This window comes from Xyrauchen texanus, chromosome 7 (assembly GCF_025860055.1).
Source record: "Xyrauchen texanus isolate HMW12.3.18 chromosome 7, RBS_HiC_50CHRs, whole genome shotgun sequence".
Classification (NCBI taxonomy): Eukaryota; Metazoa; Chordata; class Actinopteri; order Cypriniformes; family Catostomidae; genus Xyrauchen; species Xyrauchen texanus.
Genome location: NC_068282.1, coordinates 41357539 through 41371921, shown reverse-complemented (window position 1 = coordinate 41371921; position 14383 = coordinate 41357539). Strand labels below are relative to the sequence as shown.

Here is a 14383-nt window from a genome sequence, read left to right as displayed (position 1 = left end):
CTGTCATTGGCCTACAGTTTACAGCAATCCATTTTACAATTTAACTAAGTCAATCAGTCCAAGATTTATTATAGGGGGTTTTAAAGGATGTGTCAACGTACACCTGCGTCAGACGGATGCTTTGAGCATCTCGGTTGCATCCTGTCATTAACATACCGTTTTTAGGTTGCTGTGTCAAGTTAAGCATAGTTGAAACTTAGTAAAACATGTCTTGAGATCCCTGTATTCAGAATAGCACTCAATCAAGTGGTTGAATGCAAGAATGCATCCTCATGTCGTGCTGGCTGTTGTTAGTAAGTGTGATTTGTTCTCTGTATAAGCTACGTGTTGCCTATACAGCTGGAGTTTCGATTACTGCCCCCTGGAGAAAACTCCAAGCTTGACATAACTAATTGCGTAAATTGTTTTAACGTGTTATTTTTTATATAATAAAATCGCACAGAATTAATGCGTTAAATCGACAGCCCTAGTTAAAAGGCAACATGCAGCTGTACACAGAACAAACCACATTGAAGCTTGTTTGAGACTAGCGACAGCACAAGATGATACAATTCCGAATGCAGGGATTTCGAGACGCGTTTTCCTAAGTTTCAAACTGTTTCAACTGACACAAGGGCTGAAACGATTAGTTGATGTTATTGACAACGCCAACAATAAAAAAAAAGTGTAGACAAAAATGTTCATTTTCGAATAGTCGTTTGATCTTATTTATCGTAACATGAGATCACATTAAACTCTAATGATGACGCACGAGAGCAGCACTGCAGAAGAACTACACCGCTCACAGTCCAGATGCATTCTAAACTTTCCAAACAGCTTCAGATGATGTTGATCGCAAATTATGAGGGAATTATAATGCAAAAATACAAACTAACTAAATACAGAAGCACTCTCGTTGTGAAAAAGCTGGAGCTGCCGCTACGCTGAAGCAAAACTTAAAGGAAACACCCAGACATTACATCTTAAATGCAGTTATTTTTTAATGCATTATAGCTTTATGTAACGCAGTTCAAAAACTCCCACACTATTTTCCGCAGTCGGCCTTTATCCATCTCGGAGGCTTTATTGGCCTGATAAGGGACCGGGTGTATAGAATCACGACCCAGCCCCGCCCTCCGCCCTGCCACATTCCTCCCTCGTTCCCTCAGGCTGGGGAGCTGATTGACTAATTCAAATTGTAAAATGCATGACGTACACCCCCCCCTTTCCCTGGGGAGGGGTGTGCCTTCCGCCCCGTCTGCCGTCAGGTCATCCCCGTCTACCTGGATGAGGGAAGGGACAAGGGGAGGGACACAGAAATAATTAAATAGGGGGACCTGTAACGGTGTAGTACCCCCCCAAAAAAACACTGTAAAATTGAAAAGAGAGGGAAAAGGCCAACGCAGAGCAGCAGTGAGAGAGAGATGAAAAAACGGTTCTCTGATAGACCGTCGCATGGTCCTCGATCACTCCTCCACCCTCTCAGGCAGATGACAGCTGCTCCTCCCCGGGCGGACCGGAGTCAGACCCACGACCCCCGGCGGACAGAACGCCCCTTCGCGTTCCCTGCGACTCGTGGGGACACTCCTCACGCTCCAGGCGGTCGGGGAGTCACTTCCCTCCTCCCCTCGCGGACGACGGTCTTCGTTCGACCCCTCCGCGTTTCTGGGGGATGGCAGGGCTCTCCTCCTCTCGTGGCAGCGGCTCCATCACCCAGGCGGTCATGGAGTCCAGTCCCCACTCGCCTCGCGGACGGCAGCCGTTCACCGCGTCCCAGCGGTCGGTCTACTCCATCCCCGGTGGATGGCAGCGGCCCTCCCCTGGGTGGACAGCAGTGTCGAGGACTCCGCGACTGGCATCCCTCCTCCTTCCTGGATTTCGGTACCAGTGTAATGCAGTTCAATGGAAAGGAGGCGGCGAGAACCGGCTTGGCAATATAAATAATAGTTTTAATGATAAACTCAAACAAAAGACACAAACACACACATGACGTACATGCCCGTAAACGATCTCTCTCTCCCACACTATCTGTGTGTAGAATCCCGACCCGGCCCCGCCCTCCACCCTGCCACACTTTATTAAAGTTCAAATAATACAGAAGCAGATCACGTAATAAACAACAAACTCTGAAACTGTAATTTTTCTGTGCAGTCAGCACCTCTATAAGTTGCGTGAATGTTCCGATCTAAGGGAGAGAGATTGAAACCGCACCCCGCTGATGGACAATCTTTTGCAGGGATGCTAATCCCTTGACGAAGCACGCTTAATGCAGCTAGATTATAACGTGATGGCTCGCGACTTATTGAATCATAATATATGTCACTGTGCATTTCTTATTGTGATGAAAATTGGCAATAGGCAGCTTTATTAATAAAAGAGAGTTTTAGTAGAGGGTTAGTCTTCATCCCATTATACACTGCAACAAAATACGTTTATGATTTGTTTTTGTTTTCCAATATAAATATCTAAAACTCCTTTAAAACAATGTACATTTACTTTAGCAGCTATACTGCAGAACAAAAATTGTTATCTGAGATTGTTGAATATAATATTAAAAATACAATACAAATATTGTAATATTTTTTTTATTATAAATAAATATGCATTCATAACCAGCATATAAGATATTTAGACTTACTTTTAGAGAATATATCTTGAATATAATATATTTTGTCTTTACTGCACTCCATGACCAAGTGAAAAAATACACTTCTATACAAAATGCACTTATATTTAAGATACATTCTCTTAAAGCAAGTTTAAATATCTTATATGTTGCTCTCAAGGAAATCATGTTTGGAAAACAAGACAAAAACACTTGATAACAACAGGATTTTTTGCAGTGAATTTCTTTACTGAATTAAACTTAATAAAAAGTTTTTTTTCCCCTTTAATTCAGTGAATGTCATTTAGAGGTACTTTTAAAAGATGATTCTGTCCTCTTTTTTCTAAGCAACCTTTTAAGTCAGGGCACAAGCTGAATATCTGGTTAAGAGCTAATGATTAATTGTTGCAATAAACGCCAAATAATCGTTCTAATAATCGTTAGATTAATTGATTATCAAAACAATTGTTAGTTTTTGTCCTACTTGACACAGCGACCTAAAATTGGCATGTGTTTATGGCATGACCCATCCAAACCCTTTTGGTTGCTCCAAAAGGGACTGTCTTGAAGCATGTGTACACTGATGGATCTTTAGAAAAGCCCTTATAATAAATCTATTTCTGACAGTTTGACAAATTCAATGGCAGAATGGATTGCTGTGGACAGGCTTATGTTCAATAATATGGAAATAATATAATTGATTCAACAGCCACTTTTTTGAGTTTTTGGTAACACTTTACGATAAGGTTCCATTTGTTAACATTAGTTTATGCATTATGTATAATGAACAAACTAATAAATAATATAATGTTTACAGCATTTATTCTTTGTTAATAAAAATACAATTATGCATAGTTCATTCATGTTAGTTCATAGTGCATTAACTAATGTTAACAAATGGAACCTTATCGTAAAGTGTTACCAAAAACTCAAAAAAGTGGCTGTTGAATCAACTTTTGAATGCTGGATTAGGGTCAGGGTTCCTAAGGGGTGTGCATTAATTTGTAATAATTCAATAGTCCGTTGTTAATTATTCCTTATAACTATTTGAAAATAGTTTAATTAAATTAATAAAATTATTTTTTGAGGGCCTTTCTCTGCAAATATTTAGATGAGATTCTGTTTAATTTGATTAATTAATCAGCATATTATGTCAATTTTAATAGCATGACAGCCATACAATATACATTGTTGTTAGCTTTATTCATATCTCACAATTGTAATTTTTTTTCAATTAACACTTTTTATTGACTCCAACAAATGAAACAGAAAACAAAACATATATGTACAGAATCAACTTTTAACCCCTATTATTCCCTTCCCCCCCTCCCAATCACCATCCCCACCTTGACCCTCAACAAACGCCAAATTCATCCTCCACCACCCGGATTGAGGCGAGTCAATTCGCCACCACAAGGATTTAGAACGCACTGGGAATTCCAAATTGTGGAGGAAAAAAAAATAAAAATCTCCTCCCAATATTATATCATGAATGGGGCCAGCGGCTAGCAGCGTCATAAAAAAGCCCTGATCATCATAAATATTAGCCAAAATAAGACTCTGCCCCTGAATTTCAGCAAAAAAAATTGATGACTCTTCCTATTTTATCTTTAATCTCTTTAAGAGATTTGAATTGTAGATGTTTACTTATCAGTGTAATGACTCTCCTGCTCTTACCAAGCCAGCATTAAATAAATCATGCCCACCCAATATTCTCCCAAATTTTTCAGCTTCCTGTGGAGAAAGATGCATTTCTTGAAGAAACACTACATCATATTTCTTACGATTGAGAAATAACCTTCTTCCTCCTTATGGGGTGCCCCAGCCCATTCACACAATCAAGGGAATGTTCAGTAAGCCGGTCCACTTGGCTGCAACATGAGTACCACAAGATGACTTACTCACTCAAATGACATCACTTGCTGTGGGCATGTGAATGTTTTACGTCCATCCTTTGCATCTATTTTCATTTTGGCCGGGAATATCAGTGCAAATGCGAACTTTTGTTGATGTAAAAGTTTCTTGCATTCCTTGAATCGCTCACGCTTAACTCGTAGAATTTGCAAAGTCTGGGAACAAGAAAATGCTTTGGTTTTTCCAAGAAAGTGTCTTTTAATGGCTCCAGAGCCCAAGGATTTTGAATTCTTTGACATATTGTCCTCCTATAACAGTTATGGAACAGAGTAGAGCTGTTGGGAAAAAAATCGTTTCAGCGATGCATTGCGAATCATACTCAAACAATTCTGAATCGATTTTCAAAAGAATCTGAATAGATTCTGAGTTCAGTTTAAATCACGGCAGAGCGGTGGTGCGCATCAAAAACAGATGTGGAAACAAAGACGCGAGTTAAGTGCATATACTTAAGTCAAGTGCACAAACACGACTGTTTGCAGACCAGCTGTATCAAACACATGACCATTTGTGCCCGAATGAAACTACGATCCTGCAATTCTTTCACAAACCCACGCACATAGCAACGGGAGAGTTTATTTGTGGTAAGAAGCCAACAAACAACATGATAGATGAGCTCGCACCAATAATTGCACTGATTTGCACACAAAGGGGAAAACACAGAAGAAAATAATGACGAGGCAGCGGTTCCGGAGATGTTGGTGATGTTTTCATTTAATAATTTTTTTCTCTTCTGAAGCAACAACTGTGTTATTTACACCACTTTACTATCACCTGTGCAGGTGAGGAGAGGAGAAGCTGACAGCTGCACTCTCATAGAAGCAGATATATCTCATCCTGGACCAGCAACTTCCATTTGTGCTTAAAAATGAAAATGAATAGCATGGCATAAATTAATTTTAAATAATAATTAAATACCATTAAATTATTTACAACGCTTAAACAAAAATAAAAATATAATCAGTAGAAGTAATAGTATTCAGTGTGTTTTCATGGAGAACCAAATATTGTTTTTGTGCTTTTAAGAGATTTTTTATAAGGTTCTAAAGAAAGAAACTGAAAAACTGACATAATCTTTTAAACTATAGAACCATTTATTTAATCATGGATGTTCCATGTTTTGTTCACAGCTCATACTGAATGTAAAAGGCCAGTTTGTGTAATGTGACTCGTTTTGATTTTTTAAACTGTTAAATAAAAAGCTGAAAGGGAAAAAACAGAGTAAAAAATTAATTTTGAAGCAACTGAAAAAAAAAAGATATTGAAGGACAAGATGCATCGAGAATTGTTTTATAATCGAATCGTTACCATTTGAATCGATATCTAATCGAATCGTGAGGCCAGTGAAAATTCACACCTCGAGTGTATCGAATCTCATCAGTTTATATAATTAAAAGTGTTAAAACTAGCAAAGTGCACAGAGCTCATCTTTCACATGTCCAATCCACGCATGGCACCACGTGTCTCCCCATATTTTGACAAACAAGTAGTTTGAACACCAGAGAGCATAGTCAAAAATATTATTTAAAACACGTCAAGTTGTACCATGTTGATTTCTTATTTAATTTTTTTATATTTATAGCATTTTCTACAAAAAATACAATTACATCAATCATGTTATAACCATGAAGTAAATGTATTAAAATATTTCCACATGAGTGTACATAACTTAATCATTTATTTCAGAAGTTTTCAAACATAGTTTTCAAGGTAAGAAATATTTTTTTTTACAAATATCATGAATTGAGTCACAAAAATCAAGAAGTTTGGTAACTCCATTTGACCTAAATGTCCTAAATGTGCCTTTTCAGAAAAATGGAATAATTCATAAAAATGTGAATTTGTTTCACTACAAATACATTTTAGCTCCACTTTTATTATTATTATTGTTTTTATATAATAGATTATTACAAACTACTGAAATTCTTTTAACAAGAATTTCAGCTTTTAAGGATTAACAAGAATTTCAGCTTTTAAGGATTATGATAATGACTTTTACTTTTTTCACTGTTTCTGGACAGTTACCTCAGAAATTGTTAATCATAGTAGAGGTTTATTCAAGAAACTGTTTATTATGAATTGCATTTTCAATGTATTTTTGAATAATTTAGATCCTGAATGAAACTGTATACATTTTATCATTTAATTTTATATAAAGAATTGTGTATTGAACCAGCTAACATTTGGGAATTCCGTATCATGTATCGAACCAAATAAAAAGATGTGTATTGTTACAGCCTCATTAAACTATGATTTCTTTTAAAGCATTGTATATCACATTTTTTTATAATTACTTTAATAAAGTACCATTTTGCAAGCTTCTACATTGATTCAGGCCATTTGTTTAAATACAGAAAGCTAAATCATGAATGAACTTTGAAATGTATAATTGCTGAAACACAAACATGATTTTTACATTTTCTGAAGACACTGTGAGAGGAGCAAGTCATCAAGATGATAGGATGTTGTGGGTGGTTACCAGGGCATTATAATACGGTTGCTGAAGGGTTCAGTGTTCTCCCATTTTTCTCCCCAATTTGGAATGCCCAATTCCTAATGCGCTCTAAGTCCTTGCCTCAATCCGGGTGCAGGAGGCCGAATCTCAGTTGCCTCCGTGTCTGAGAAGTCAATCTGCGCATCTTATCACGTGGCTTTTTGAGTGCGTTACCTCAGAGACACAGTGTGTGTGGAGGCGTCATGCTATTCTCCGTGGCATCCACACACAACTCACCACGCACCCCACAGAGAGAGAGAGAGAGAGAGAGAGAGAGAGAGAGAGAGAGAGAGAGAGAGAGAGAACAAAGGAGGTTACCCCATGTGACTCTACCCTCCCTAGCAACTGGGCCAATTTGGTTGCTTATGAGACCTGGCTGGAGTCACTGTGCACGCCCTGGATTCGAACTCGCGACTCCAGGGGTGGTAGTCAGCGTCTTTACTCGCTGAGCTACCCAGGCTCCCCAGAGTTTAAGCAGGTTGCCATGTGGTTACAAGGGTGTTCGAGGTGGTTGCTGGTACCTAGATATGTCACGAGTCCCTCCTTCCATGCAAGTCTATGGAATTTTCCATCCATTTTATCATATGCCAGGTGGACGAAAGTCAGATTGCTTAGAAAAGTATTAAACACACTTCTCCTCACCAAGCTGTACAATTTAAAGCATCATTCGTGTCTGTAGCACATATTATGTGGTACAAGTTGGAGTTTTAAACAACCCCTAACCACCAAGTATGAGCAATAGCAATAGAGATGCTTGCCTCTGCAAACACCATTAATTCAATTTGAAATGAAAGCAAAAGCTGTAGCTATGTAAATGCTATTTAGAGCTACGAACCTTTCTCTAGGTAACTGCGAGGGGCCCATGGAGGGTCCTCTTCAGCATAAGGGTCACTGTACTCAACCACCGCCGACTCTTCCTCCTCATCACCCTCGTCATCCTCAAAGTCCTCTGGAGGAGGTGGGGGTGGTGTTGCTTCCTCAAAATTCACCTCTTCTGCAGGGGGTGGGGGTGGAGGTGCGTCTGAGACTTAAGGGATAAATAAGCACATTTTTAGGGAAATAAGTTACTTTTTCTTACTAACATGAGACAAGTGAGTCATGCTGGACAGGGAAGTTAATGTTGGAGAAAATGTGTTTGTAAAGATCAAGAAATTACATTTATAACTACCTCAAATCAGTAGTTATAAGCCACTTTGTCAAAAGGGAACTTCAATACGACCATGTAAGCACTGCAGCTAAATACAGTTCAGTCATGACAACTCTCAGAATAAATTAAAGGTGTTATAATAGACATGACAAGTTGGTAGGTTTCGGTTTTGCCAGGCTAGATCTGGCTATGCTGCTGCATAATTAGGCATGCATACAATTCCCTTTAAACAGATTTAGACAAGTGGTGCTGGGGAGGAGGAGAGTTTCAGAGAAAACTCGCACTGCAGTGAAACTGGATTATCTGCAAGCAACTGAGCAATTTACATGTTAGAAAAAGAGAATGTGCAAGTTGATTGGATAACAGATTACATGTTCAAAAGAACTATCAGTTGGCGCCATGCAGAATTTAATGGCTGAAATCAAAATAATTTTTCATTCCTCTTTTGAGTGAGTAATCCCGTTTTGTAAACACAGAGTTTGGTTATTTATGGAATTGAAAATTGCATTAAAGCTGCATAGTGGGTGCAGAATGTAGCTCACTAATATATGTTTCATCAAAACAGTGCCAAAGTGGGTTTAACTGTTGTATCCATGCTGCTTGTTTACAGCCACAAGACCCCAAAGTGTTGCTATGGTTATCTATATGTCAAAGATTGTGGGTTTGGGAGTGATTCTTATATACTGTACACACAGAACAGATTCAGTTCAGCATTTAAATGCAGTTTTCACTTCCAAAACTTAGCAGTGTGTATGTCGTCAAAGACACGAATGTTTGAGAAAGTTGGTTCTAGCAGATTATGGGATATGAATCAACAAAGATAATCATAGACATCTGATCTGTGAAACAGGGTAAGATCTAGGGCTGGGTAAAAGTATTGACTTTCCGATGCACTGCGATCTTTGTTTGAACAATCTCAATATCGTTTCTTAAATCCCAAGTTCGATCTTTCACTCTATGGGGCAACTCTCTACAATGCAAGTAAATAACTAGCATGTGCAACCAAATCTAAAGCTATGCAACTAAAAACATCTATGATTAGACGATCTAGTGATCGAATAGTATAGTGGAGAAGTTATTAGGACAGAGGTCCTTAAAAGTAAAAGTTTGGTTTAACACGGTCTGTGTGTCCAAAGATGATATCCACGGATCCTTATGTCACTAAATAATTTCTCTTTTAATAACCTTTCTGTTTATTACAAAAACCAAAAAGAAACATTTGATTCTAATCAAAGAGGGTTGCACTAAATAAATTATGAACGTCTTTTCTCATTATATGCGCTTATATGCTGATGTCGCTAGTCTTAAAGAGAGTGCCAATTAAGCATGTGTTCTACATGTCAATGTAAATACTTGTAAATAGTACCGACTATGCAATTCAACAATAAAAATGTAACACACACACACATATATATATATATATATATATATATACACACACATACAGTAAATATATATATAGTATCTCACAAAAGTGAGTACACCCCACACATTTGTGTAAATATTTTATTATATCTTTTCATGTGACAACACTGAAGAAATGACAATTTGCTACAATGTAAAGTAGTGAGTGTATAGCTTGTATAACAGTGTAAATTTGCTGTCCCCTCAAAATAACTCAACACAGAGCCATTAATGTCTAAACCGCTGGCAACAAAAGAGAGTACACCCCTAGGTGAAAATGTCCAAATTTGGCCTAAAGTGTCAATATTTTATGTGGCCACCATTATTTTCCAGCACTGCTTTAACCCTCTTGGGCATGGAGTTCACAAAAACTTCACAGGTTGCCACTGGAGTCTTCTTCCACTCCTCCATGACGACATCACGGAGCTGGTGGATGTTAGAGACCTTGTGCTCCTCCACCTTCCGTTTGAGGATGCCCCACAGATGCTCAATAGGGTTTAGGTCTGGATACATGCTTGGCCAGTCCATCACCTTCACCCTTCTTTAGCAAGGCAGTGGTCCTCTTGGAGGTGTGTTTGGGGTCATTATCATGCTGGAATACTGCCCTGCGGCCTAGTCTCTGAAAGGAGGGGACCATACTCTGCTTCAGTATGTCACAATACATGTTGGCATTTATGGTTCCCTCAATGAACTGTAGCTCCCGAGTGCCGGCAGCACTCATACAGCCCCAGACCATAACACTCCCACCACCATGCTTGACTGTAGGCAAGACACACTTGTCTTTGTACTCCTCACCTGGTTTCCGCCACACATGCTTAACACCATCTGAACCAAATAAGTTTATCTTGGTCTCATCAGACCACAGGACATGGTTCCAGTAATCCATGTCCTTAGTCTGCTTGTCTTCAGCAAACTGTTTACGGGCTTTCTTGTGCATCATCTTTAGAAGAGGCTTCCTTCTGGGACGACAGCCACGCAGACCAATTTGATGCAGTGTGCGGCGTATGGTCTGAGCACTGAATGACTGACCCCCACCCCTTCAGCAATGCTGGCAGCACTCATACGTCTATTTCCCAAAGACAACCTCTGGATAACATATGCACTCAACTTCTTTAGTCAACCATGGCGAGGCCTGTTCTGAGTGTAACCTGTCCTGTTAAACCGCTGTATGGTCTTGGCCACCGTGCTGCAGCTCAGTGTCAGGGTCTTGGCAATCTTCTTATAGCCTAGGCTATCTTTATGTAGAGCAACAATTCTTTTTTTCAGATCCTCAGAGTTCTCTGCCATGAGGTGCCATGTTGAACTTCCAGTGACTAGTATGAGAGCGATGACACCAAATTTAACACACCTGCTCCCCATTCACACCTGAGACCTTGTAACACTAACAAGTCACATGACACCGGGGAGGGAAAATGGCTAATTGGGCCCAATTTGGACATTTTCACTTAGGGGTGTACTCACTTTTGTTGCCAGCGGTTTAGACATTAATGGCTCTGTGTTGAGTTATTTTGAGGGGACAGCAAATTTACACTGTTATACAAGCTATACACTCACTACTTTACATTGTAGCAAAGTGTCATTTCTTCAGTGTTGTCACATGAAAAGATATAGTCAAATATTTACAAAATGTGAGGGGTGTACTCACTTTTGTGAGATACTGTACATGTGTGTAAATATATAAATAAAATATGCTATTTCAAGACATTCATTTATGGAATAGACTTTTGTCAAACATAATTTGTCAAATTAATATTTTCAAATTGTACCTAGAAGGTTCCTTTATAATTAAGGGCATCAGCTGAGAGAAAAGTTATTTTATATGTAAACAAAATGGACATTGTAACAGAAATGGGCCTACATGAAACGATATCGAATTGGGAAATCTGTATCAATACCCAGCCCTAGTAAGATCAATAAAAAAAAAATAAAAAATCACATTTTTTAAAAAAAAAATACAAAAATCAAATCACACATGCATTTCTAAAGAACAAGCAAAAATTATGCATGCTTCTAGCACAGATACAATTTGGAGTTGTTTTCTTCCAAATCAATAACTTACTGGTCTCCTGAACTCGAGCCACAAAGCCCATGAGCGGGAGCTGAGGAGTGATCTGAAGGATAGCTGGGGGAGGAGGGGCCATAGGGGCTACCCACCCCCCAAAAAACAGGGACAGATTAGAAAAGAGAGAAAAGAGAATGAAAAGGGAGCGAGAAGACAAAAAGAACAGTTTAAGAGACACAAAAGTATGAATAGAGAAGCGAGTAGATAAGAATACATAAATACATCCTTATTTATATTCGTGAATAAAAAAGGTATAAACAGAAGTGTTCAAATAAATATTTATTTTGGTACAAAGAAAGATGATAAAATCCTTTGTAATCAGTTTTTCACCAGATCATTGAGCGCTTTACATGCATACCAATATGCCGATTACTCCCAAAAATCTGCTATTTTAAAAAATCAGACAAAGCAAGAAATCTGCATTAACATGACATTTGAAATAATGTTATTATTCTCTGCTTTTGATGTCAAAACATGAAGAGGCATGCACACAACATGTGCACACATTGGATGAGACAGTAAACAGGGTCGTTAAGTTTTTCAAATACAATGCGATATCGGGGTAATGGGCAAAAATCTACCCGTGTTGACTGGTTTATTCTTAAGCGGTTTATGACATTACACCGATAAAGGAAAGTGGTTTATTGCATTTACATGACCACACACATTGTTGGCTTAATAAGCAACATTTGTGTAAGAACGTGCATGTAAATGCGTTTACTGAAATAACTTGATATTTTTCTATTTACAATTATATATGAATATTATTATATGCATATATTTAACATTATTTTGATTATTATTAGAGCTGTCAGAATTAACGCGTTAACGCATGCAATTAATTTAAAACATTTAACACGTAAAACATGAATTCAGCATAAACACTGGTGGGAAGGGCGGAGCCTTTGTAATGTGTCCGCCCAGAGTCATTACACTGAAACACATGACACAAATAGACACACATCAGCACCTGAGCCCTTCAACCAAGATTAACCAACAAGCTTCGCATAAAATAGCATAACACGGCGGTCCCATAGACATTCCATGGGCAGCAAACATTGATTTGAGATTAATTGGGATTCAAATGATGAATTGACATATCATGTAACTAATTTGATTACAAATATTAATCGATTGACAGACTTAAATAATTATGCACTGTTGTCACACTACATTGCTAATTGTAGGAACAATAACTAGCAACTAAAATAAGCTATTTTTAAAAAAGCTGAGTTTCTGTCACACTAGTTAAGGGTTTTGCTACTTTTAGTTTGATACCCCCCAAAACTGACCATCAGTGAGAAAATAAAATGCATATATATATATATATATATATATATATATATTCTATGAGGACACTATGTCTAATCTTTACCTTGGTTTTGGATGTAATGTGGCCCTCCATTGAGCTGGTTTTGGATAATGTTTGGATTTGTGTTCTGAGGCATGTTGTTGGGCTGTCCGGTAACTGATGATGGCCGGCGATAGGGCAGGGAACCTCCTACAGAGGGCGTGGCATGTCGCGTCATTGGCCTGTTCATACTGTAAAAGTGAGGACCATTGCCTGGGAGACAGCAAATTAGAACAATAAGTAAAACAACTTATGATTCTTTTCTGAAGCATGGTAAAGAACACATGATATGAATGAGATGACCACAGTATAATCTACAGTATATGGCATGAACTGATGACACAAGCTCTGTCCAAACTCTAATGAGCTGCCTCTGTCTACATACAAAGACATACTTCTATAAAAAAGATGATTGGTTGTTTTAACTAGTGAATTTTGCCAAAACCAATAACTAAGCTGATGGAAAAGGTAAGTAACTGATTAATTAGGCGATAGTTTTAAAATCTAGATTTATTAAATGATACAAGAACATTTTTATTTAATTATTAGCACAATAAATTCTGATTCAAAATAATGGCAGCATCATCCAATCACTGCCAATCATGTTAAAATAAAATTATACATGATAAATTCCTAATCCATGTTGACTGGTCTAAACTTCATCTGCAGCCTGAAACTGAACTTTTGGTCAGATTTTAGTAGTGAATGCACTAAGCTGCATAGAGAGCTATTGGATGCTCCCGTGCTCCCTACTTAGTGAATGACTTCACCGCCAGTGTGCTTTCTGTCTGCACTGGTCTCAGAATAGTTTGAAATGCACCTTGATTTCATCCAAACTCCATATAGAGCCTACAGAGTACATTTTCTAGCTTTAGGATGCATCCATTGATTCTCAAAGTGATAATACACAGTGAATAAAGGATATTTAAAAATGAAGCTGAGCATACAATCCACATACGTGGTCATTGTGTTTCACAGTCTGCCTTTTCACAACAAATTGCTCAAATAAAAAAAAACATTGCACATCAGATGAAATTAGAGATTCAAACAGGTTTCAAAGTAAAAATTAATTAGGTTTCTTACCAGATGTAGTTTTGTAGGCGTTTCAACCAAATACATTTCCGCAGTGATCAGTGCCATGTTGTTCGGTCACATGACTCCGTGCGTCAAAAGTTTAACCTTTACTGACAGCATAGAGATCAAATTAAATTAAATTATGCGTTGCGTATAGCGAAGCCAAAAAAAATTTTTTCCATGTATGTGGACGCGGGTCGCATGAGGTTAAAAGTGACAGTTACAGACGTAGAGGTGACAAGAGTATAAAACAAATAAAATCCCAAATGCAGTTTATTGTATAATCAAAATAACAATAATAACCATAAAAAAACTAAAACAAATCAGATTTGGGGCATTATGTGAGACTTTTAACT

The 14383-nt window shown here is 38.0% G+C and overlaps 1 protein-coding gene across 18 annotated transcripts in view; it reads right to left on the bottom strand.

Annotated features, from left to right (window-relative positions):
- The window catches only part of LOC127646642 (abl interactor 2-like), a 32949-nt gene that overhangs the window by 2731 nt on the left and 15835 nt on the right, over positions 1-14383 (bottom strand). For 12 of the 18 annotated variants that reach the window (XM_052130408.1, XM_052130415.1, XM_052130409.1 and 9 more), the window contains 3 exons: positions 12978-13166; positions 11600-11686; positions 7825-8016 (listed from right to left, as the gene is read on the bottom strand). In XM_052130408.1, the coding sequence (XP_051986368.1) occupies positions 7825-8016; positions 11600-11686; positions 12978-13166 (468 nt within the window). The remainder of the gene's footprint in view (positions 1-7824; positions 8017-11599; positions 11687-12977; positions 13167-14383) is intronic. The other 6 variants (XM_052130412.1, XM_052130419.1, XM_052130426.1 and 3 more) reach the window with 1 other exon arrangement.